Below are 24,516 nucleotides of genomic sequence, written 5' to 3'. Positions count from 1 at the left end.
ATCCAAAAAACGAGTATCCAGCAATGACGTATGGGAAATACAGGAAGGGACTTGAACAATCAAGCAATGATGGATTAGTGCTAGGGGTTTAAATAGTCCGCCAAAACCTGGCTCCTCCCCCAGATCTCAGAGACACTCCTTCACCTGTCCGTCACCACACTTGCCCCACCCCCAGCCTGTCCTCTTGCATCACCGGGCCACAGGACACGCCCCCCACCATCAATCTATTCCCAGCACTTGCCCCGCGCGGGCGTGTCGTACCAGAGGCCGGGGATGCGGCCTGGTGTGCCATTGTGCGGTTCGCGACCACGTGGTATGCAGACGGAGGTGCGGACACCTGGCCGTGTCCCTGCCGGGTGAAGACACTCACAGACAGAGGGGAGATGAGATTTGCTCAGATGCAACTTTGCAAACCTAAGCCATGCAGCCATGTCTTTTTTGGAGAGAAGAGGCTTTCTCCTGGCAACTCTTGCAAACAAACCATACTTGTTCAGTCTTTTTCTAATTCTACTGTAACATTGAACATGCTAACTGAGGCCTGTAGAGTGTGAGATGTAAATCTTTTTGCAGTTTCTCTGAGCATTGCAAGGTCTGACCTTGGGGTGAATTTGCTTGGATGTCCACTCCTGGGAAGACTGGCAATTGTCTTGAATGTTTTCCACTTTTGAATAATATTTCTCACTGTAGAATGATGAACTTTAAAATGGCCTTGTAACTGATTGATGGGCATTAACAATGGCTTCTTTAAGGTCATAGCTGATGTCTCTCCTACTTAGCATTGTATTAATACACACCTGAATGCTCCAGACCAGCAAACGGCTAAAACTTCGAGCTGGTCAAGGGCATTTGATTAGCAGCACCTGTCTGCTACTTAATACCAATGGAAGTAGTAAAGGTGTACTTAGATTTTTCACAGATGGCTTCTCCATTTTGGCTTTGTTTGTTGAACAAATCATGACATGGTGTAATACACCATGTGTTGTTGTTCATCTGGGTTGGATTTACCAAATTTTTAGACCTGCTAAGAAACAGGTCATTGTAGGATTAGTGGTGTACCAGAGATCTAGACCTAAGATTCTAGCAGCACTTGTTGAAATCAAACATCACTATAGAATAAGTAGATGGATGTCTCAATGACTTGATTTTTCAGGCAAGCTTTTTATCCCACAAAATTTAAAATAACAAAATTCTATGATTCAAGGAAAAGATACGTTAAGTGTGTCAGCCATGATGTAATGTTTAAAATAAGGATAATTGTCAATCCATTAGCATCGTAAAAAAATCTGCCTAAATGCCAAATTAATTATTACGAAAAAGCTATCTTACTCTATGCAGAGGATCTGGAGGGAGCCAGATAACTAGTATTTACTGGAAAAATGTATAGCCTTTCTAGATAACTAACAGAAGCACTTTCAATTCTCAGCCACAAAAATAAACTAAGTATGTATTAATCACATGTGGCAGCAGCTGGCTTGATAAACGTTACAGAAATTGTTGTCTTTACGTGCCTGATGCTTCTTTTAAGTTACTTGTTTTTTAATGGAGTGGATCTTCCTTGCACTGTTGTCATCTATTTAGGATCTTAGTGTTGCAGAAATATGCATCAAGGTTTACATAATACATTTTAATACATGTCTGACATCATGTTATATCCGTATGCTATGTATTTTCCAATAAAAATGTAGCTTTTGCTCTTCTCAAGATTAGGAAGTAAAATTAACATCTACAGTTAGTGACACACATTCTCTGTGGCACTCACAAATGTTGATTTGTTTCATAGGAAGTTGGGTAGGGGTCACTTGTATAATGGGGATAATTCATTGAAGTTCTCAAGTTCTTCAATGACAGTCACCAGGGCTGAGGAATTAGGGCACCCTGGTATGTTTCTTTGTTAAAAAAGGGCCGTGTTTTCTCTACATATAGCACAATAGCAAGACAAAAATATTTTATGTTGTTGCAGCATGTAAATTGGTTAATTCCCATAGAAAAAAATATCCTTCACATAAAATTCTAAGTATGACCACCAACATAATCTGAACATCTGGATTATTTCCTGTAATGGTTGTTGAGTGCTAGTATGTTTCAGAAGAAATCTGGCTAACTCAGGTATGGTGTGTGGTTCTACTGTTAGTGTATAGTGTTACTTGAATATTTGACCATGGCAATATCAAATATGCTTCTCCAGTGTATTTAATCAAAGTGATCTTTTTCTGTTCTAGTGAGGATCTGGTATAGACTGTATATACAACAATGCTATATATAATTTGTCTGTTTTAAATTGGATATTATGATATTACTATATGCAACCATATATTTCATATAGATCCTTGTAGAATTGAGACCATGACATTTTTTACTTGACTTGCTGTGGTGTGTTTTGTGGATTTTTTTAAAAGCCTATTTTTTTTATTTCAGGGCCATAATGGAACACAAGGAATTGTTAAAAGTGCCTTGGGACTGGCAAATAGGTAAGACATATACATTCTGTTACATAAATACTGGTTCACTAAACAAAGGACTGAGGGAATAAAGGGAAGCTTCAAAGTCTTTGCTATCTGTCAAAATCAGAGCTGTTTCATAATATTTCTTAAAATAGCTCCCCACCTACTGGCTTATTTAACATTTATAGCCCTGTTATCCCAGGCACAGAACAGCTCCATAAGGAGAGCAGTGTGGTTGTGAAATCAGGAAGGATAATGTAGTTCCTTTTAGTAGGACCAAAGGAGCACTAAGGCCATTAAACAAGCTGACCATAAAGCCTAAGCACTAAGAGCAATTGCTACCAGCTTAATTGCCATAACTAGAAATCTCTAAGCAAATTATGCATAAAACACAGCAACAGGGCTAGATTCGCACGTAAAATGTTGGAATCCAGCCTGGACAAGGTGGATGTAAATATGAAATATTTTGTCCAAAGAATCCAATCTCTGCAGAATCTGAAATGTATTAAGTTTGCGCTTTGCAGGTGCTATTCTGTCATGTGGTCTAACACAAGCCAAGTCCCTCTGAGCCCCAGTTATCATCTTATTATGATAATTATGATTATTATTCTTATGATATCATGCACAAAAATATAAATTTTAAAGAAACAGCACATCCATTATTTTAAAGGAGCAGTAATGGCTTCCCCCAGACATTAACAAAGTGTTTTTTTAATTATAAATGCCTTACATTATTATTATGTAAAAATATAAAATTTGACGGCAGATAAAAAACATTTGACCCATCTATCGGCATCAGAGGCTATGTCTGTCCCCTCCCCTGGGCGTCAATGCCCGCCATACATTGTATGGCAGCGGACGCCCGTTTTAGAAGAGCTTAGGAGACAATCAACGATAAGCTTCAATGGTGTTGCTGAAATGCCTCGATAGCGAGGCATTCAGTGACACCGAACACCCACCCCAGGATGCACTGCGACCTCTCCGGAGAGCGGTCACAACCTCCACTGCAACAGATTTCCAAGAGGACCTCTCCAGACCCTCCTTAGAACTCTGGCTCCCCTTGCAGGTTGAAAACAGGTACTGAATTTGACTATGCAAGTCAATGGAGCTCAGCTTTCTAATCACAATGTGATTAGTAAAATAAATTAAAAAATAAATAAATAAAAATATTTTTTTAAATGGTAACATGTAAAAATAATTACCATCAGGAGTTGGATCTGGTTTTTGTCTGCAGAGGCTGCAGCTGCTGGGAGGTGGGGGGGAGGTCTCCCCCTTCTTTGCAGCGGCTGTGGCTACTGTGTTTCCGAGGCGGGGGGTCTCTCCCTTCTTCACAGCGGCTGTGGTTTAGAGGCGGGGGTCTCCCCCTTCTTCGCAGAGGCTAAGGCTGCTGTGTATTCGAAGCAGGGGGTCTCCCCCTTCTTTGCAGTGGCTGCTGCTGTGGGTTAGAAGTGGGGGGGTCTCCCGCTTCTACATAGGTAAGTGACAGTCTTGTGGTAAAATGTGTGCATGAAAAGAGTTAAACTACCAGCATTTGAAATACCCTGGGGTGTTTAGTTTACAAAAATAGATGGTTTTATTGGGCACATTGAATTGTCCAGGCTCAAAAATTTACCAAATAGGGCATGGGCATAGGATCGCCAAATGTCAAATTTCAATACTGAAAAATGTGCATGCCCCAAATGTGGCCCTTTTGCCCCCAAACAGCCAGACAAACCCATGCATGGGTGGTTTCACTGCACTCGGGAGATGTTGCTGAACACATATTGGGGTGTTGTGTGATATTTACCAGGACCTGTAAATTCATACCTGAAGTAAAAAAAAAAAAAAGAAAAAAAATGACTACCACAAAGTTTGACAAAGACTGACAGTAGAATTAGTGCATGAAAAGAGTTAAAATACTAGCATTTGAAATACTGTAGGGTTTCTTGTCTTCAAAAATATATGGTTTGATGGGGTACATTGCATTGTCCGGCTTCAAAGATGTTTAAAATAGCACATTGGGGCAGAACTACCAGATTTGGAAAAAATGGTTTTGAAATAGCAAAACGCTACTTGTAATTATTTCCTCATTATGTGCAGGAAAAAGCAAAAAAACATGAAAACGTTTCTACACTCAGGACAAATAGTAGAATATATGTAGAAGGTTTTTTCATTAGATTTTATAGATAAGTGTCACAAAGGGTAGAAAATCAGCCATTGTCAAGAAGGGGTTAATGACTTAAGTTGGCTGACTTTGCCTTAACACATTATGATGTTTATTACTAACAAAAAGGCAAACATGATTGTGGGTGTCTGCTTAGTCTACCTGGTGGCTATATATGTAGTTTGTATCTCTATGCAGTCATCTCATGTACGAATAAAAAAAAATTTACTAGCATTATGTACATATGATTTTTAGGGGGCTTGCTATTAAAAAAGTCACTTGAATGCTTGTGGGGATAATAAAGTGACAGGAAGTTAGAGAAACTTAATGAGAACTATTAAAATATGCAAATAATGCCTTTGTAGGAGATTCAACTCATGCTATCCTTCTCTAAAGTCAATAATAATAAGTGGCATGAGTGAGAAATCTCAAGGACGGATGCTTCCTGCTGCTGCATTGATCTGCTTACTTACAGAGCCTGTAGCAGCCAATGTAGTGGTAAATGCTATAAAAATGTAATAATATTGGTATAATAATGGTAATTCAACACTGACAAACCAAAATGGGAGAACATCGCATTATTCTGGTGATGTGATTACTGTAGTAACCAATGGAATGGTCTTGCTCTGTGGACCTTTGGTTACACACAGTCCTCAAGGGTGCAGAGACACTTCACACACAGGAGATTTTATAAATCAAAAGACCTTTGCCTGTTTTATTGGTTTTCATGTGGCATCTTTACTCTGCTAGGCACTCACTAAACAAGTGTTTTCTCCTGACTATGCTTAGGTGGCTTGCTGTTTGCCACAATACAAATCATCAAGATATTCACCACTCACAGGCTTTGATGGTTCTCTCCCTCCCTCAGTGCAGGCCAGGTATCTAAACATCTGCCTTCTAATTATGAGGAGTAGGTGAGTGAAGTCAGGGAGTTGGAATTCCTGGTCTGGAATCCTCATCTGTCATCTCAGACAGTATAAATATGTAAAGTGGAGCACTGGCCCACCCTACGGTCCAAATGCTCAACCCCAGGGACCCAAAATACATAGAATAAAATATACAATAAGTCACTGTGTACTACTCTGCATCTTCCTGGGCTACTTGGGATATATACCCTGCAATATTTGGGGCACTATATACACACTCCCTGTTACAATTCCAGGGATTTTGTCATAATACATATTATATGTACATACACTATCATTTGGGGAAAAAGTGAGAAAAACCTTTTCCAACTTTATATGAATGTCCTGAGACTTTTTTATGTTTCTTTTTTTCCCCTTTTTTTGTATTATTGTTTATTAAAGAACAGTGAAGCAGGACAAGAAAATTCTTTTGAAGTATTGTTTTGGACTCCAGGGATCACGCTTGTAACTTTTTGATAGCTGGGTCACATAAAGCAAAATTACATTAAACCGTCGTAGGGGCTCTGTGAGTTGCTCCAAAGAGAGTGTATGTTCGTGTGTACTTTGTGTGTGTTGGCATATGTACATTAGTGCATGGTGTTAGCATGTGTGTTAGTGTATGTTAAAGTATATGGTATTAGAGTGTGTGTTAGGCTATGGAGTGCGTGTGTATTAGTTATTTGTTTTTTTTTGTTAGTTTGTGTGTGTGTGTTAGATATGGGGGCTAGGGCAGAGGGGATGTGGTGGCAAAGAAATTTTACAGCGCCAAGCAAGCTTTCTGGTAAAATCATTCAGCCAGACTCATAAAGCATTTACTTATAGTGTAAGAAACTTAAAACACTAGCTATAATTGTAACTGGAAAACAATATTTCTACAGGGCTCCTGTACGTGGGCTACACCGCCTGCATGTTTGGTCTCTACAGCTTCATGCCTGTCGTGATTAAGAAAACAAGTGCCACAGCAATCAACCTCTCGACACTTACAGCGGAGCTCTATACCTTTTTCTGTGGACTGTTCTTGTTCCATTACAAGGTGAGTTAATTTATATATATATATATATATATATATATTACAAGCCAAGTAAAATAGCTTTATATACATTCCTTGTATTTTCTGGAAATTATGTATTTGCTTTCAACCATTATCTTCAGTATAAAGAACAGTCAAATGTGACAGAAAAAACACTTTTGTATGATTTTTTGTGCATATGTATATGGGTTGAAGCAAGTAGAGAAAGTTGGACTTATACCTTGGCTTTACAAAATTTAGCTTTACATGGCCTTTTATCCTCCAGTGAAGAAGGTCATACCACAAGCTTCTACACTACACTACATTTTGAAAAAAGAAGAAGGTAGACTAAAATGCTGCTGTGGATGCAATAAACAAACAAAACACTTCTAGAAAGACACATCAAATCATGGAAAGCATGCCACATATAGTGCTGGTTGTGTTAACATTAACACAACACAACACATGCTTAATTTTGCATAATAATATAGGAGAACTAAATAGCCCAGTCTTAATCACCCAGCCCAACTAATTACATTCTATGGAGGAACATACTTCAAATACATTGTCATAAAGAATCATCCCAATGTGGCGCATAGAAAGTCACCCAAAATATCAAAACACTGAGAGCCATGGCAGGTGTTCAGAGTAATGCTTTTTAAAAAATAATGAAATAAAACTATGTTTTTGCCAATGCTAGCCTACATTATTGTATACGACACTGGATTTTAAGAATTTCCCCTTAAACAATTTTTTTTTCGTTAATAATTACAATAGACAAGTAGATAGTATTTTGCCAAGTAACCTATTTTTTTTAAGATAAAGCATTGAAAAATTACAAACTTCCCAAATTACTTCATAAAGAATTGGAAGTCCAGTATAATTTTGCTAATGAGCTGGAGGAATTGTTTTTCCCTTTTGCAATAAATGTATTATCTTTGTTGGTATTTGTGCCTTTCATTGGTTAAACTGGCACTGCAGCAGAAAGTAACAGAGGTAGAAGTCTGTTACTTGTATCTTAATCAATTGTTTTGCTTTTATGACACGGTTCTTTGTACTAGGCTGTTGATGCCATTAGGTGTTATATTTCAAACAAGTACAGTACAGTGCACAACAAATATACCTTATACATTAAAGCCGCTGAATGGTGAGCGCATGGACTCTAATGCACATTTTTTTTTAAAACAAGCCTAACACTGATATTACTCAGCTCTTTCCTAAAACAAAGGAATACATAGCATTAAATGTGAGCTACACTATATGGACAAAAGTATTAGGACACTAATGCATTCTAAATACATAGACATTAATATGTAGTTATTTGTAATGTGAACCTTAAGTTTAATTAAGCTAGACTACCCTTATCCCCTGATCCCCTTGATACAAAACTGATCTACGACAAACACAACCTTTACATCCTTTAAATGTAACATTAGTGTTACTATTCAGTACATTGTAGGTAACATTATGCACTCAAAATGTAGGCATCCCTTTATAAAAGCGCTTGATAAATACCCAGTCCTTTTTCTATCTCCCTTCTAAACAATATCATGCTGGCTCCCAGACCTGTGTGGCTCCTAATGTTTGGAGACATTCAAGCCTTTAGTTATGTAGTAAATTCTACACATGTTTCGGGTCTCCTTGCCTTTATATGGAAAATTACTATAGACATGTTTTAGGTCTCCTTGCCTACTTTTGCAGCTTTAACTGTGAGAGCATTGTTCATATATATTAAGTGCATTTACTGTCTTGTTTTCCAGGGCAAGATTTAAGTGTTAAATCCCCAGGCACAGGTTGTTAAAAACCATGTCTCCAAAATGTGTATGCAACGCAAGTAGATCAATTTGAAAGACTATGCTATTGCTTCAAAAAATATTATGGCTTATTTTCAATTTATTACACACCATCTTGAACATATTACTCGGGGCAGTATTACACTGCTGGTCTGCACTCTGCATTCATTGATATATATTTAATTTCAAATCTCAGAGTAAGGTCAAACATATTTATAAACCTCCTGTCATGCACCAGCAGATCTTATCCTTCATCGGCTGCATCCCATGTATCCCATTCTTTAATTATACCTGCAAGAATGATAGTGTACATTTCAAGTGCATTAGCCTCTTGTTTGTGTATATGAAACCTGTTGTTCTAGAGTATTCATTATTTGTTAGAGGATAACAGCTCGCTCCCGACTCAGTAATTACACCAGTAAACCGACAATTCACAGGGCTCCAAGACTGCAAGCACCACCGGCAAGTCTCTTTTAAGCAGATTCTGGACAATCAGCAACTGTGCTTGGTGTATTGGCACCGCTGTTCATAGGTGTATGTCTGGTAGAAAAAGTTTACTAAGTATATTTACACTACTGTCAAATTTCTAAATTAATTATGATGGGATATCTAATTATATATTTATTTTTTATATAAAATGATATATCCATGTGGTTTGAGTGCTACCCTTACTCTTTTTACACTATTGCTATCTATGGTGCTTGGAGGGCATCTGTAGGCACCATTAAAAGTAAAAAATGAATATTCATGGCTACCTTCATTTATCAGAATTTCTCAATACAATACAATAGTCATCATTTTAGCATGGACGCATGCTAAAATGATAACTATATTAAAGACATGCACTATGTCTCTCCTTATTTAATGTATGATGACTTGCTAATCTGCATTTTGGGAAGCTACCACATGACTTTGGATCTCCAGTATTCAATAGAGGCTTTAATTAAGCAGAAGTGTGGCATACCTTGTCTTACATACAATTCTTATTGTATATTAATATATAGTATAATATTATTAATTTTTCAGTTTGCTTAATGGCTTGATGGGCCATCATTGTTATCTCTGACATGACATTCAGTAACAATATGGGTCAGCAGCCTATGTGGTATGATATGTACAGTCTGTGAAAATGTAAAGAACCTACCAATAACAGGTAGGAACTTTGCTTTCTTAGTATAATATTGAGCATTTTTACAGTTTTTTTAAACCTTTGCACTTTTTCTGTATCACAATGCATAGCACATCTGCTAATGCTGGTTAACTCATTAATATCAGCAGCTATCCAGGTTAAGGAGCATATATGCATCAATATGCATGATCATCAAAGCTAGTGACAAAACCATTAAGCCCTTTCCGTTCAAAACAGTTTGACGTATACTCCTCTATGTCACTACAAGGGTTAAAATAAAGAACACACTGTCGAAAATGTCTTAGAAATGAATATACAGTCACAATGGCTCTGCTGTAAATTATGCTTGGTCATATACAAAGAATAATAACTCTCCAGGCGGAAAAGACATTAATCTGCCAGTAGCCGAAGAGGAAACAAAAGCATAAAAAAAACACACAATCATGGTATGTTTTGTAATCATGTAGCCTGCTGACAAGTGGAAAAAAATGGAGCAAAACCTCTCATGGAAAAATCCGATGGCTAAAAGCTCTCATTCTTTGTATGTCATTTTAAGAATAAAGGACGGGGTGGAAATGCTCAGTAGGAGTCACAACTGTGGTTAGTAAAATAGTTTAAGAGGCTCTTCATTAACAAAGATCTTTTGTGACAAATTAATTCTCATGCAGTGTGAGGTATGCTGTAATTGGTTATAGGAATGTGTTAGCGGTCAGGCCTCCAAGAGCTAATGTATTTGTACCCACATGAAAAAAAGGAAACTTCTGCGCTATTGTATCAATTATCTCGGCTTATCAAAATAAGGCCCACATAAGCCAGACACTGTGTAAATACATGGTAATGGGCCCTGACAAGAGTAACAAATTCTGTTCAATTGGACAATGGGGCAGAGCAGTACTGGGAATAAAAGCCAGCCCTGGAAATAATTGAATGCCAGTCCTGGAAATAATTAACTAACAGCCTCATATTTTGTGGACCGCACCGTATGTGCGGTGCCTGCCATAATATTTTTTGTTCAGAATAGAGACAAACAATGCATTTTAAAGTATAATTGAAATGCACATTAGTTATTAATAGACTTGTGCATTCAGATTCATATGAATTCTTGTCTATTCTGCAATTCGTCCGAAGCCCCAAAAGCAAGGGTATGTGCACCCCGGAAGAGTGCTCCACCATAGAACCACCGGCGGAAGAGCTGGCAGCGGAGGTTGTCTACGTGCATCGCGCAGATGTCCTCCGGGCCCTCTGCCAGAGAGAAGGATCCAGGTACCCTGCAGCGCTGCGGGAGATCTGGATTCTAACCCTGCTGCTTGCCCACAGCAGAAACGAATTGCACATCCCTGCGCTAAACCCCGAATATAGGCCGCACCCCCACTTTAAAGACTTAAAGTGGGGGGAGGAAAGTGGACCTATATCCAGGCAAATACGGTATATTTTGTTTCTATAGCATAATTATGAAATGTAACCTGTTCTTATGTATGTCTACCCCATCATATATTATGCAGTTTCACCTAAATGGGCTTTATGCATGATCTAACATGTATGCAACACCACATATATATAATGTAAATGGGTTAAGCCGTATTAGTCCAGTAGACACAATGTCCAAAAAAAAAAGAGTATTGCAGAGTATGCGGTGATACCTTTTTTATTGGACTAACATAATATTTAAAAGACAATCTTTTGAGAGTTTTCCTCTCTTTATCAGGTCTGAAGCAATACTGATCAACATTGATTACAATACTGATTAACATCCATCATGTTGATCTGTATTGATTCAGACCTGAAAGATATGTCACTCAGAAGGTTGAGGAAAAGAAGGGTTTGTTAACACACTTCCCATTTCTCTGGCTTATTTTCTTAACGTCCTCTCTTGTTGTTAATACACAACTAGAGTTTTCTGTTTAGTAATCTCTGTTTTGATGTTTGTTTAGTTTTCAGGACTTTACCTTCTGTCCTTCTTTACCATCCTAATTGGACTGGTCCTATACTTCTCCACTACCACCTATGTTGCACAGGACCCTCGAGTGTACAAGCAGTTCCGTAACCCATCTGGACCCATAGTAGAACTGCCTGCAAGTGGACAGCTGGAGCCCTCAGTGACCTACACCAGCTTAGGCCAGGAAACAGAAGAGGAGCCACATGTTAGAGTTGCATAAAGTCAACCAACTGTCACCCACTGAGGATTCAGTGGCATCTGTTTGTCCATTATCTCTGTATTGTGCATAGAGAAAAAGGTATATACCAGGTACAGTTACACAAAGCAACAACATGGAAAGTTTTGAATAGGAGAGAAGACATATCAACCACCAAACAGGCTCTGCAACACCTGGAGTCACAGACTCTGACAGCACTGATTATTCATGAGAAACGTGAGGGTAATAACTGAGAGCTTAGAGAAAAGATGTATAATAAGGGCGATATTACCTCAGAAGATACTTTTCACATCATTGTGTGATATTTTGCCACATTGTTCTGATACAATTTAGATCATTTTGTTGTCCAAAAAGGTTCTGCAGAACACTAGCACACGGTTGCTTACACAATAATTACAGTTGTATGTAAGTACACTGCCAGCTGCCTGAGCTCTGAACCACTGTGATCCACATCCCTCGTACCACTCGTACCACTAACTACATTCCATGATAAGTTTTTTTCTAAGAGAACATTTTTTGTATTTCATTTTGAAAACAGCTTTATATCTTTATTAACGTTTAAGAGTATTGACCACTAGACTCCGTTTCAAAACAACAGAGCAAATGGTGATGAATTCAGATATTGGTGTACGTGCTGGACAAATCTGAAAATGATTCAAGCGAAAGATTGTTCACAAAATATATCCAGTGTCTGTTTGCGTTCTTCAAACCTTTTTTTTTTTTTGTTATATAAATATTATATAACTGTACATTGATAGAAATATGCGGTAATTGTTATGTCCGTTTACAATGCACTGCCTGGTTCCAAACAGTTTCTTCTCCTTTGTCGTGGTAATAATTGTATTTAGCTGTTACCATTGCATTTTTTTTTAATGAAAACAAAACATTTACACTTATCAAAATGTGAAAAATGACTGTTCGGTTTTTTTATCCCATGACCTAAATAAACAAAATAAATGATTATATAACATACTGCATCATGAACACAGCTCATCAACACTTCAAGAATGGGATATTTTTGTGCGAAGTCTAGTTTTCCATAGCTTAGAACCGAAGTTAAACCAGTATCCAGAGTGACATATGAAAATAGTTCTCCAGCTACACATCTCGTGATGATGCAAAAGCAACAACTGACTCCATAAGAAGTAATTAAAAACAATGGGAAATTCAGCAACCCCCATTTCAGTAACCCTAACATTTCTTGACCTAACACTGTATACTGCTTTATACTGTTCAAATCAATAGCTCAAACAAGCCCGGCCTTTGAAAAAACGGAGACATATGTTCATGAAATAGACTGTCAAGTGGGCAGCCTCTCAACACGTGTTGGAAATATTTGTCCCATAAGTATTAGCAACCATGAGCTGTAGTATTAAAATTCTGGTGTGTTGGACATTTAAGGTGTCCACTGCTTATATTCATGTTGATGGAAAAACAACTTGTAGAATAGAAAGTTACCCCGCACAGTTTGGTGTACGGCTGGAGTTCATGCTTGAGAAGTTGCTGTGGTTTAGAACACAACCAGACAGGCAACCCCCTAGCAGTGGTGCAAGGCTATGCAGTGTTTGCTAGGTAACAGTGATATAGGTTGAAAAGAGACACGAGTCCATCAAGTTCAACCCTGTTATTCATATAGAAAAAAGGTCAAGGCCCCACATAGAAGATATAATCCATCCCATATTTATAGGCATCAAATACCATTCTTAGAATTCTAGTGCTTTGCTGCCGCAAAGCTGTGCTGACCCATCTATCTATGTGACCAAAAGGAGCCATCACTTATTAACACTAAGCACTAGTCAGACGAAAAAGCGTTGTTGGAAATTTTTATCCATGGTACAATTCTGATCCTAGTACATACCCAGTAAAAGCTTTGTACTGCTGCTTTACTAAGAACGCTATAACACTAACACAGAACTTTACAAATGGACCACCTGGCCTGTCTTGTCTGTCCATTATTCTGAACTGTTGTAAAACCACCATTTCATTGGGTCTTTTCCCTTGGGGCCTTATAAGTCCCTCACTTCTGGAAAGCTATTTCATGTATCTATCACTCTCTCAGTGATGTAACACTTGTGACTACTCAAATCACTTGTCACATTGTAAATGTACTTTTTATACTCCATGTTTACATAACTTTCCAATTTTAGACCTTTAGTATTTATTTTTAAAATACCAAAATGGATAATAGTTTGTATGAACATGTTTATGGTTTAAGGAGCAGTCACACTGAGATTACCACACTCCAGGTTTTTCAGATCTGCCCACGTCTTTTTTATTTTTAAGGAAAACATTTGTTGCATTACAGGCAATATACAATATTTTTATATATTTACAGTCTTTAAGCAATCTGTTTAATAGTTTTGGTGACATTACATGAAGCATGTGCCTTCATGGTCTTAAGTTTCAGTTTTGCAATGTTACATTTGTATTTTATTATTAGTAGGTAAAGCCTGCTTTATTGCTGATGTGTCAGTGTAAAACTACTACTCGCCTTACACTGTCATCCCTTACATTAATATAACAGTTAGCCTTTCATGTGACACAAAAAGATCTTTATACATAGAAGAATTCAGCTTATGGATTGGCCACCTCTAATGTGGACACATAAGGAATTCGAAGTACAAAACCTATAATGGACTGAATCCCCCAAATCACAGCATACACTTAGAAGCGAAGTTGGCAGGAGAGTTTGTAGAAGAATTTTGGCTTTAACTCTCTCACTTCACTATTCTTTATGCAGGGCCAGCATTAGCAGGTTTCTCCGGCAAGAATGCACTGCTTAACATCTGGTTCAATGGGTGAGCAGACTGAAGAATTATCACTGATTTAAGCTCTACCTGCAGAAACCTACTAGGTTGGTCTATATTGTATAGTGAAGTCATGGTGCAAACTGTCCTCAAGTCAATGAATAAGTCCCTATTCGCCGTGGGATATTGCCAATTCTATACTATGTGTAATCTGTATTGGAAAACCTATGGAGATACTCCACTAATTCAGGTGGTTCATTTCCTAAAAAAAATGCATTCATTTGACACCTTTCATTTTGTTTAAGGTGATGTACAACTGCAGGTATCAATAACAGTTGCTTAGTTCCCTGTGCAATAATGTCACTTGTTGGGTGGCCAGTGTGGTACTAATAATTTGTAAACAAGAGCCACAGTTTCTGATGAAGTTAGACAGCAATGAGATGTGTGAAGGACAGTGCTTTATAATATGGATTATACTTGGCTTTTAGAAGTGACACATTATAGGAAAACGACAGAAGTCCTACGGTCGATTTTAATCACGGTAATGCCAAACTGACACCTTGGTTCCTTTTAGGAGCAACTTGGTATGGGAACATAACTTCTGTGAAACTTGTAGATAAAGTGCGCTCAGTATGTATCAAACCACATAAAGCATGAGTGATCACTCACACTTGTCTGACCTGGTATGTTTTCTTTTAGAAGATCATCCCTGAGCAGATCCAGTAGTCTGGCCAGTTACTGTGCAGTCCATAGCCATGCCATGACATCTGATTGCTTTTGGCTTTCACCAGCACTTTGTCTGTTTTTGTCAAATAAAGGTGCTTCACTGTCCATAGATAAAATAATCTTTTTTATACAACAGTTTATCTCTGGTTATCAGTATGTGCAGGCTGATTGTTGGATAAGGTCTTGTATGTCAAACCCCCTAAATAGTTGATAGGTAGAAACATATATATCTATATAAATTGAAGTTAGCTGCAGGTTTAATCAAGACAACTGCCAGACAGTTTTATGCAGTTGCAAAAAGCTACAAAAACTATTACTTTGGGGGTGTTTTGAGTGGCAGGTGATGTAAATGGTGCTTTGCATTCCAAACATTGCTTACTCTTGTAGTTTGATAGATATGTTGTCAGATATGATATGTTGCCTGAAGAAGCACAGTTTTATAGCTGTCCATTTGCTGGGCAATATGCCACCTTATCAGTTGGTGTTTGCCAACAGTCCACAGTCCATCATAAAACTCTGGCCAGATAGATAGTCATAAATAGGATCATTCAGTGGTCCCATATTAAGCTAGAAATCATTGTTTTAGAGATGTGAGGCTTAGTTCTAGGAAATGTATAGCAACTACAAGACCAGGAGAACATAAGTCCACTCCACTATTTCAGAGATAGAGAACATTTGGAAATGATACAATGTTTAGTTCTGCTGTGCTTTTTAGAAGCAGTGCTGTTTTCTTTCTTTAAGATCCTTAAACTCGTGGATACAGTTAAAAACCTGGTGGGGGCACAAAGTTTTTATTCCATTTTAACTCCACGTGTATGGAGGCTCTGAATCAAAATGACATGTCCTTCTCTGATTTTGATATTTGCATGTTCCTAAGTGGACTGGCTGTGGCAATGTAATGCCTGTAAATTGTTTCAAATAATAAAAAGTCTTTATGAAAGTACATCTTTCTCAGTAATCATTTTTACTTTTCTTTTTCTTACTTGTTTGTCCAATACAGTGTTATCTCTTTCCATAAATTTGTTTCCCAATAAAAAAACCTACTTTCAAAGGCATCTAAAACTGTTGTGAGGGGGGGCATGTCCGACCGCCGAGAGAGATGGCCGCTTGAGCTGAGTCCTCCGTCGCCGCCTGCACATTTCCGCAGCCATGTAGCCGCTTACCCATCATGGGGCGCTCCAAAAAGTCGGGGTCCGACTCGTCAACCCCTGGGGGTGGTCCTCGGTCCTCCTCAACTTCCCTCCGGGAATATTTCGGCACCCCGGCCGACCTGACCTCCCAGGCCTCAGGCGGCCATGAGGCCGCTTCTCCGGCCAGTTCTTCGTCCGCGGAGGAATCAACCTCGCTCCCGCACTTACCTTCCGCGTTTCACCCCTGGGTGGGGGGTCTGTGGGGTGTTTTTTTGTTTTGTTTTTTGTGGTGGATCCTTGCTCGTTTCATGTATCATATTATATATTACTGTTCATTTACTGTGGTTACTTGCTCGTGTCACGTATCATATGGTATATTACTGCTCTTTTGCTGTGGATCCTTGCTTGTGTCATGTATCATATTGTACATTACTGCTCTTTTGCTGGGGGTCCTTGCTCGTGTCATGTCTCATATTGTTTATTACTGCTCATTTGCTGCGGATCCTTGCCCGTGTCATGTGTGAATGCTCAATAACTTTGAGACACAGATTATTCCCAAAAGAGTTGAATAAGCAGATTTTATTGCCAAACACCTGTCCACTCTGAACCTTTCGTTGCACATAGAGTCACACAGAAAAGGACACTCAGGGTTAACATAAAAATATCCGCTAAGAAGCTGAAGGCACATATTCAATATTCACAGTCCTCCCTTTTTTATTCTTAACAGATCCTGTTAAGTAATCAATAATTTGTTTTTGGATGAGATGGAGCTCGTTGCATAGCAAACCATGTGTCCATTAATTCCTTTTCATGTGGATCGTCATACAATGTGTTATCCAGAGTTTCCGGGTCTTTAAAATCGGGGGATTCTTCACCTTCCAACAAAGGCATTGCGTGGCTAGTGCCAGTACACTTTACACTCAGCGACTTAATTAGCAGAAAGAAGACATACACACACATACAATAACAAACAAAGCCACAATCATACCAGTCACCAGTTTGGCTCCAAGTGAACCGAACCATCTTTCAAGGCCAAATGGATCCCATTCCTCATTGCTTTATAAAACTAAACCCATTACCTAGTTCCCGCGAAACCCCCGACCTGGCACAAGGAACCCCCAACACAGGGAGCACCCGCAGCATGTGGAACAAACCCACACACCCAACATGACTGATCCATCCCCGAAGCTCCACAAAACATTCTGCCTATGTCAATATACAAACCATCCCTCTCCCATGGTATCTAATCTCCTCCCTTTAGTGTCTGACAATAGAGTTGACCACTTCTGTATTAGACTGATAAAGGGAATTCTGCCAACATGCACAATCCCATAAAAATCTAACAAGACATGCAAAAAAAACCCCATTTAGATCTTTCTTTCGGTTTTTCCAATATTTTGCTGCATGGTTTCCCAAGTGGCCTCTTGACCTTTCTCGGCTTTCCCACGTAGGTTAGTCAGCTAGGATTATTGTGCCTGTTGGAGGACTAACGTGTTGATTTCCTTGGAATTGGGAAAAGCTTTATATGGCTGCAATGTATCCAAGAAGCAATCTCGGCTACATTTACAGCTCTGTTAGTTACAAGCAGACTTGATATGGTTGAAGGTTGAAGAACTTTCTTTCTTTGAAAACTTTTGACAAACAATACGTATTCGCCTAGTTGGATTTGGTGAATTGGTTTGTCGTCCTCTTTGTCCGTGCGCACTGCTTGCACCTGTGATTTGAGAGACTTAAAGGACTTCATTAGAGTCTTACAATACACGCTAATCTATCACCATGATCATGCACAAATACTTCTAGAGAATTAGCAGTTAGCATAGGACGTCCCATTATAAGCTTGTGAGGTGTAACCTTTATGGCTGCATGAACTGGGTTTCGCATAGACATTAATGCTAAGGGTAAAGCTTCTGGCCAGAGCATATGGGTTTCTGTGCATATTTTGCTAATCTTATTTTTTAAGACTCCATTAGCTCTTTCTACTTTTCCTGCACTCTGAGGGTGATATGGACAATGCAGATGGTACACAATACCTAAAACTCTAGCAAGATCCTGTACTATATCAGCAGTAAAGTGCGTTCCTTGATCTGAAAAGATGTGCAGAGGTATACCATATCTAGGAATAAATTCCTGTAGTAGTTTCTTTGTTACTGTTCTTGCCTCTGCACGTTGGCATGGGTAGGCTTCTATTCAGCGGGAATATGTACACACTATAACAAGGACATATTTATAATGCAAAGATCTTGGCATTTCAATAAAGTCAATCTGCAAACTTCTAAAGGGTCCCATGGGACACGGAATCCTCCCATGCCCTTGTTTTTGTACTCGCTTACCCACATTGTGCTGTTGACAAATAACACATTGTTCACAATATTTTTTAACAAGGGGCCGTATACCTGGGGCCCATCAATCAGCTTATATAGCTTTAATCATTGCTTCACTAGACACATGCGCTAGTCTGATAATGTAGGGAGCCAAATCAGGAGGTAAAGCTGGTAAATGTTGAAAAATTTGAGGGCCATGAAAAAAAGTAAGGTGGGGTCTACATTAGCAGCTCCTTGAAAAAGTTCTGTAAAGGCCAAGCCTGCAGCTTCTTTAGCAGATTTATCAGCTAACTCATTGCCTTTCGATTCTGCATCAGTGCCCTTGGTATGAGCTGCAATTTTAATTACAGCTATTGCACTAGGCATCATGAGAGCATCTAACAATGCTTTTACATGTGTATGGTTAAGAATAGGGGAACCTGATGAAGTAAGGTAACCTCGCAATCGCCAGATGGCACCAAAATCATGCACAACTCCAAAGGCATATCTAGAATCGGTATATATGTTCACTTTCTTTCCTTTAGCTAATATACATCCTCTAGTGAGAGCCACCAACTTGGCCACCTGTGCTGAAAAATTACCAGGTAAAGGTCCTGACTCAATCACCTGAAAACAGTCAACAACTGCGTAGCCAGTCCTTCTTTGTCCTTTTGGGTCAATGAAGGATGAGCCATCTACAAACAAATTTAGATCAGCTTCTGTAAAAGGAATCCACTGTCTACAGTATCCTGCCATTCCCAGAAAAGCACGTAACTGTTTCTTTGTACGGGGCACTGGACAATTGATAATAGGGGTCAACCTATCAGGATAGATAGACCTATAACCATGGGAAATAAGCTGTCCTAAGTATTTAACTTCAGGGAGACACCACTGCAATTTCTGTTTGTTCACTTTAAGTCCTTTCCTAGCCAGCTCCTGCAACAGATGAAAGGAATCTGCAACACACACTTCTTCAGTAGGGGATGTGACAAGTAAATCATCCACATTATAAATGCAAATAGGTACTGACTGTCTTTATGCAAAGGTATGCTAAACAAAGCAGAACTTAGATCAATTACCGTGAAATATTTGGCCTCTGAAGGGATGGAGGACAGGATAGTAGTAGGGTTAGGAACAACGGGAAAAATGGGCTGAACAACTGCATTTCTTAAATCATAGGGGTGTTTAACATCAATAGAAGGAGGAGGGGAAATTGGGTGCAGAAGAGGAGGGGAAGCAGTAGATTGGGATAAGGGTGATAGAGATGAAAAGGGTGTTGGGACAGAATGGGATGGGGTGTGAACAGGAGCATCAGCTCCAGGGGCAACATGATTATAAGGGGAGGATTAAATATTAAATCATCAAAAGTCATATAAATGTTAGTAAGCAATGGAGGATATAACTTATCAACAAGTACAACATTCTGAGATTCTTTCTGCAGTTTCTTATCAGTTTCCTCTTTCCTAACAGGATAAAGGGAACTGGCGGCCTCCTGAGGGTGTTGGGAGTTTTCAAGTGGAGCAGACTCATTATGCTTTCTCCAGATTTTGAAACCTTCCCCAAACCACATACAAAACACTCTCCATTCATTTTTGGAGACATGTGAAATGTCTTTCTTTAAAATCATACAGAGTCCTTTTAAGGATTCCATATTTAAAGATCCCTGTGAGGGTCAACAATAAAAATTATCCTCATCTGATTCTGAGGCTAATTTCCATTTATACATATATTTTCCCATCTCTTTGCCATGCTTCTTAATCATGGTTTCTAGAGGGGACCCCGGGGTAACTCTGGAGAAATGATTTCTATGTACTCTACAATAGCGGGTTAGGCTATGTACTCTACAATAGCGGGTTAGGCTATGTACTCTACAATAGCGGGTTAGGCTATGTACTCTACAATAGCGGGTTAGGCTATGTACTTCTACAATAGCGGGTTAGGCTATGTACTCTACAATAGCGGGTTAGGCTATGTACTCAACTTAGTTGCAACTTCTGACAATACAATACAATAACTTACTTCTTATAAACATACAAAATAGAACAGCATGCATGCATCTTACTTACTCAACTCTTTGGGATCCCGTTATTCAGATAGGTACCCAGTGGCCGACCCCCGTATCCTCTACCCAATAATTTACACTAAAGGCTTTCTTTTAAAGGAGGTGCCTTTTACCTTCTTTCAGATGAGCTCAATGTTGAGTAAAGGATCGTGAGTCTGCACCGTCTGGATCCTGAGTCCGAAATGTGGGATCCCGGACGAGCCCCCAACTGTGAATGCTCAATAACTTTGAGACACACATTCTTCCCAAAAGAGTTGAATAAGCAGATTTTATTGCTCGTGCACACGAGGGAGTGTCATCAGCCAGACTACTCTCTCTCCATGAAAACAACACGTCTTATATACCTTTACAAACAAGACAGCTACGTGCTAAGATCTGTCTACGTAGCAAGTGTCCTGAAATATACATACAGAAAGATACAGAAAATCATTTATCCTATTATGGTCAGTTTATGTCAAAGACCATGTTTGCAGCTGAGATGATCAATCACTTCTGACCCCCCTCATTGTGGTCCTTGAATAGACTTGGTCAGTTTCTTTTAACTTACTTGGAGCAAGAAATAGCCAAACACCTGTCCACTCTTAATCTTTCATTGCACATAGAATCACACAGAAAAGGACACTCAGGGTTAACATAATTTCCGCTGAGAAGCTGAAGGCACATATTCAATATTCACACATGTATCATTTGGTGTATTCCTGCTCACTTGCTGTGGCTCCTTGCTCGGGTCATGTGCCCTATTGTACATAATACTGCTCTTTTGCGGTGGATCCTTGCTCGTGCCATGTATTGTATCATATTATATATTACTGCTCATTTGTGGTGGATCCTTGCTTGTGTCATGTATCATACTGTTTATTACCGTTCCTTTGCTGTGGATCCCTGCCTGTGTCACGTCTCATATTATATCTTACTGCTCATCTGCGGTGGATCCTTGCTCGTGTCATATATCATATCATATTGTATATTATTGCTCATTGGCTGTGGATCCTTGCTAGTGTCATGTTTCATACTATATGTTGCTGCTCATTTACGGTGGATCCTTGCTAGTGTCATGCATCATATTGTATATTACTGCTCATTTGCTGTGGAACCTTGCTTATGCCTTAGTATGTCTTGCTTTTCCTCTGATGCTCCGCTCCGATGCCTCCTACTGTGGCTTCGAGTCCCCCCCCCCTTTTTTTTTCTTCTTTTCTTCTCACTCTGATGGTTACTGGTATACTCCTAAGCTCCCCGGCGTGGCCACTGGACCGATTCTTTCCGCCTTCGCGGCTATTCTCCGCTGTTTCCTATGCCCTTTTTTGCAGAGTGTTGCGGGCGGCGGCCCGCATTTGGTTCTCTCGTTTTCTTTTCAGTTCATGTTTCCAGTTCTGGTTTGTTTCTCCCCTGGCCTCTCTGTCTCGGTAGACTCTTCCCCTACACTGTGACGCCTCGATATTGTCGGGTCTGTATTGCCCGTCTGGCGTAGTGTGTGTCTTTCCTACCCTATCCCCCACTTCTCACTACTCCCTACCCTTGCTGCTCTCCCTCCGTTCCTTCATTCCTCCCCCCCTTGGCCCTACGTCCTTCTCTCCTTCCCACTTCTCCATCCCTCCTCCCCCTCCACTCCTCCCTTTTTGTTTAATTTTTTTTCTCTTTCTTTTCCCCCTCCCTCGTCTTTATCCCCCCCCCGGCGCTTTCTCTTACTTTCTTTGCTCCACTCTCCTCTACTCCATGTCATCACCAGCGCAAAGTGCGCTCCTTCTGCTCTCCATCAATGCCCACGGCCTTAACACCCCCGAGAAGCGATCCTCCCTATTCCGAGACTTGAGGAGGGGGCGTGTGGAGGTTGCTTTCATCCAGGAGACCCACTTTCAGGGGCCACGGGCCCCCAAGCTTTCGTGCAGATCATATCCCTCTGGCTTCTTTAGCAATAATCTGGTGGCCAAGACCAAGGGTGTGGCGTTTCTTTTCTCCGCCCGTGTTCCTTTCCAGGTTTTGGACACGAGGGCCGATCCGGAGGGCCGATTCTTGCTGGTCAAGGGAACGATCCTTGACCGCACATACACGTTTGCTAATGTCTATCTCCCCAATCGGGGACAACATACTGTTCTGCGTGCCACCCTCCGGGAGCTCACCGGCTTTCAGTCCGGGATCCTGGTGCTGGGTGGGGATTTTAATGTTGCTTTGTATTCGGCATTTGACACTTCTGCGGGCACCGCACGGACTCCCCGCCACATTCTGCGGAGGATCATCTCTCTCCTCACGGAACATAAGCTGGTGGACTGCTGGAGGGCTCTTCACCCCACCGACAGGAACTATACCTTCTACTCTACGCCCCATGGTTCATATTCCCGCATCGATTATTTTTTTCTTCCTTGCCATTTTGCCCCACTTTTGCGTCACCTCTCTATTGGAACGGTGACCTGGTCGGATCATGCCCCAGTCTCTATCTCACTAGCCTTCTCCCTTTCTCGGCCTTCTACGTGCTCCTGGCGGTTAAACGAGTCCCTCCTGTCGGACAACTTGTCTCGCACCAAGATTTCCCAGGTCCTACAACCCTATTTTGAGGAAAACCTCCCAACGGACACTCCTGCGCTGACTGTTTGGGAAGCCCACAAATGTGTCCTTCGGGGACATCTTATCAGTATTTGCTCTCGGGGCAAGCGCCTTGAGACGGAGAGGATTGACCAGCTCTATGCCCAGATCACCGCAGCTGAACAGGCTCATAAAACCTCCCTATCAGGAAGCGACCTGCAACTTCTCTTGACTCTCCGAGGAGAACTAGCCTCTATCCTCAACAGTAGGATGCAACGTTCTCTTTTGAAAACCAGGGCGTTGTCTTACGAGCACGAGGATAAACCCGGCAAGTATTTAGCTAGGGCCTTACGCACAGTCCGGAAGCCTACGTATATCACCAGGGTGCGCTCCTCCAATAACCGAACCCTCTCTCATCCTTCGGATATATCCCGCTGCTTCCAGAGTTACTATGAAGGCCTCTACAACCTTCGCCCAGGTACTACTGACCCACCTTCCACTAGTGACTCGGCGGCCATTAAATCGTATCTGGATTCTCCCCGGAGAAGATCACCACGGAAGAGGCAGCTCTTCTTGACTCCCCAATCACTGTGTCTGAGCTCGAGTTGGCACTCAAGTCCTCCCCCTCTGGCAAATGCCCTGGTCCAGATGGGCTTCCACTGCGTTATTACTCTGTGTTTAGAGACATTTTAGGCCCTCGCTTCGTAGCTGCCTTTAACTCTATCCTAGAGGGGGGCCGCGTTCATGATCATACCCTATCAGCCTCCATTGCTCTGATCCCTAAGGAGGGCAAGGATCTCAAACTATGCAACAGTTACCGTCCCATATCACTGTTGAACACGGATTTGAAACTGTTCGCTAAAATCATTGCCAACAGGATCAAACCTTTCATGTCCTCGTTAGTACATCCTGACCAGACTGGTTTTATCCTGGGCCGTGAGGCCAGGGACAGCACTATCCGTGCTCTCACGCTTATGCATTCTGCAAAACACACCTCTACCCTGACTATTTTCCTTTCCACTGATGCCGAAAAGGCCTTTGACAGGGTGCACTGGCCACCCTGGCCCGCATGGGTTTTGGTCCTGGTCTCCTGGCCTGGATTCGGTTTTTGTACTCCACACCCACGGCTCGCGTCCGGGTCAACAGCTTTTTCTCTGACCCCTTTGCTATTCGCAATGGCTCCCTTCAGGCCGTCAGGATGAATTCGGATATCTGTGGTCTCCGGATGGGGACCACGCACCACAAGGTTTTGGGATACGCCGACGACCTTATGTTTGTCATCACCCGGCCACGGATCACCCTCCCCGTTCTCCTTCGGGAGTTCTCGACCTATGGCGCACTCGCTAATTTCAAACTTAACGCCTCTAAATCAGAAATCCTAAATGTTAATCTGCCCCAGAAGGTGGCTCTTTCCTTGAGGGCTTCCTTCCCCTTTGCCTGGCATAGCCCCAAAATAAAGTA

At 40.7% G+C, this 24,516-nt stretch overlaps 1 protein-coding gene across 1 annotated transcript in view; it reads left to right on the top strand.

Annotated features, from left to right (window-relative positions):
- Positions 1-11,576, top strand: part of LOC149288049 (queuine/queuosine transporter SLC35F2) — a 70,292-nt gene extending 58,716 nt beyond the window's left edge. Inside the window, exons 6-8 of the mRNA XM_089492177.1 lie at positions 2,416-2,468; positions 6,368-6,522; positions 11,352-11,576. Coding sequence (XP_089348303.1) covers positions 2,416-2,468; positions 6,368-6,522; positions 11,352-11,576 — 433 coding nt within the window. The remainder of the gene's footprint in view (positions 1-2,415; positions 2,469-6,367; positions 6,523-11,351) is intronic.
- The last annotated feature ends 12,940 nt before the right edge of the window (positions 11,577-24,516 follow it).

This window comes from Sceloporus occidentalis, unplaced genomic scaffold (genome assembly GCF_023333645.1).
Source record: "Sceloporus occidentalis isolate IW3139 unplaced genomic scaffold, rSceOcc1.0.p SCAF_54, whole genome shotgun sequence".
Lineage (NCBI taxonomy): Eukaryota > Metazoa > Chordata > Lepidosauria > Squamata > Phrynosomatidae > Sceloporus > Sceloporus occidentalis.
The sequence above is the reverse complement of the archived record's forward strand: the minus strand, read 5'-3'. Positions and strand labels throughout refer to the sequence as shown.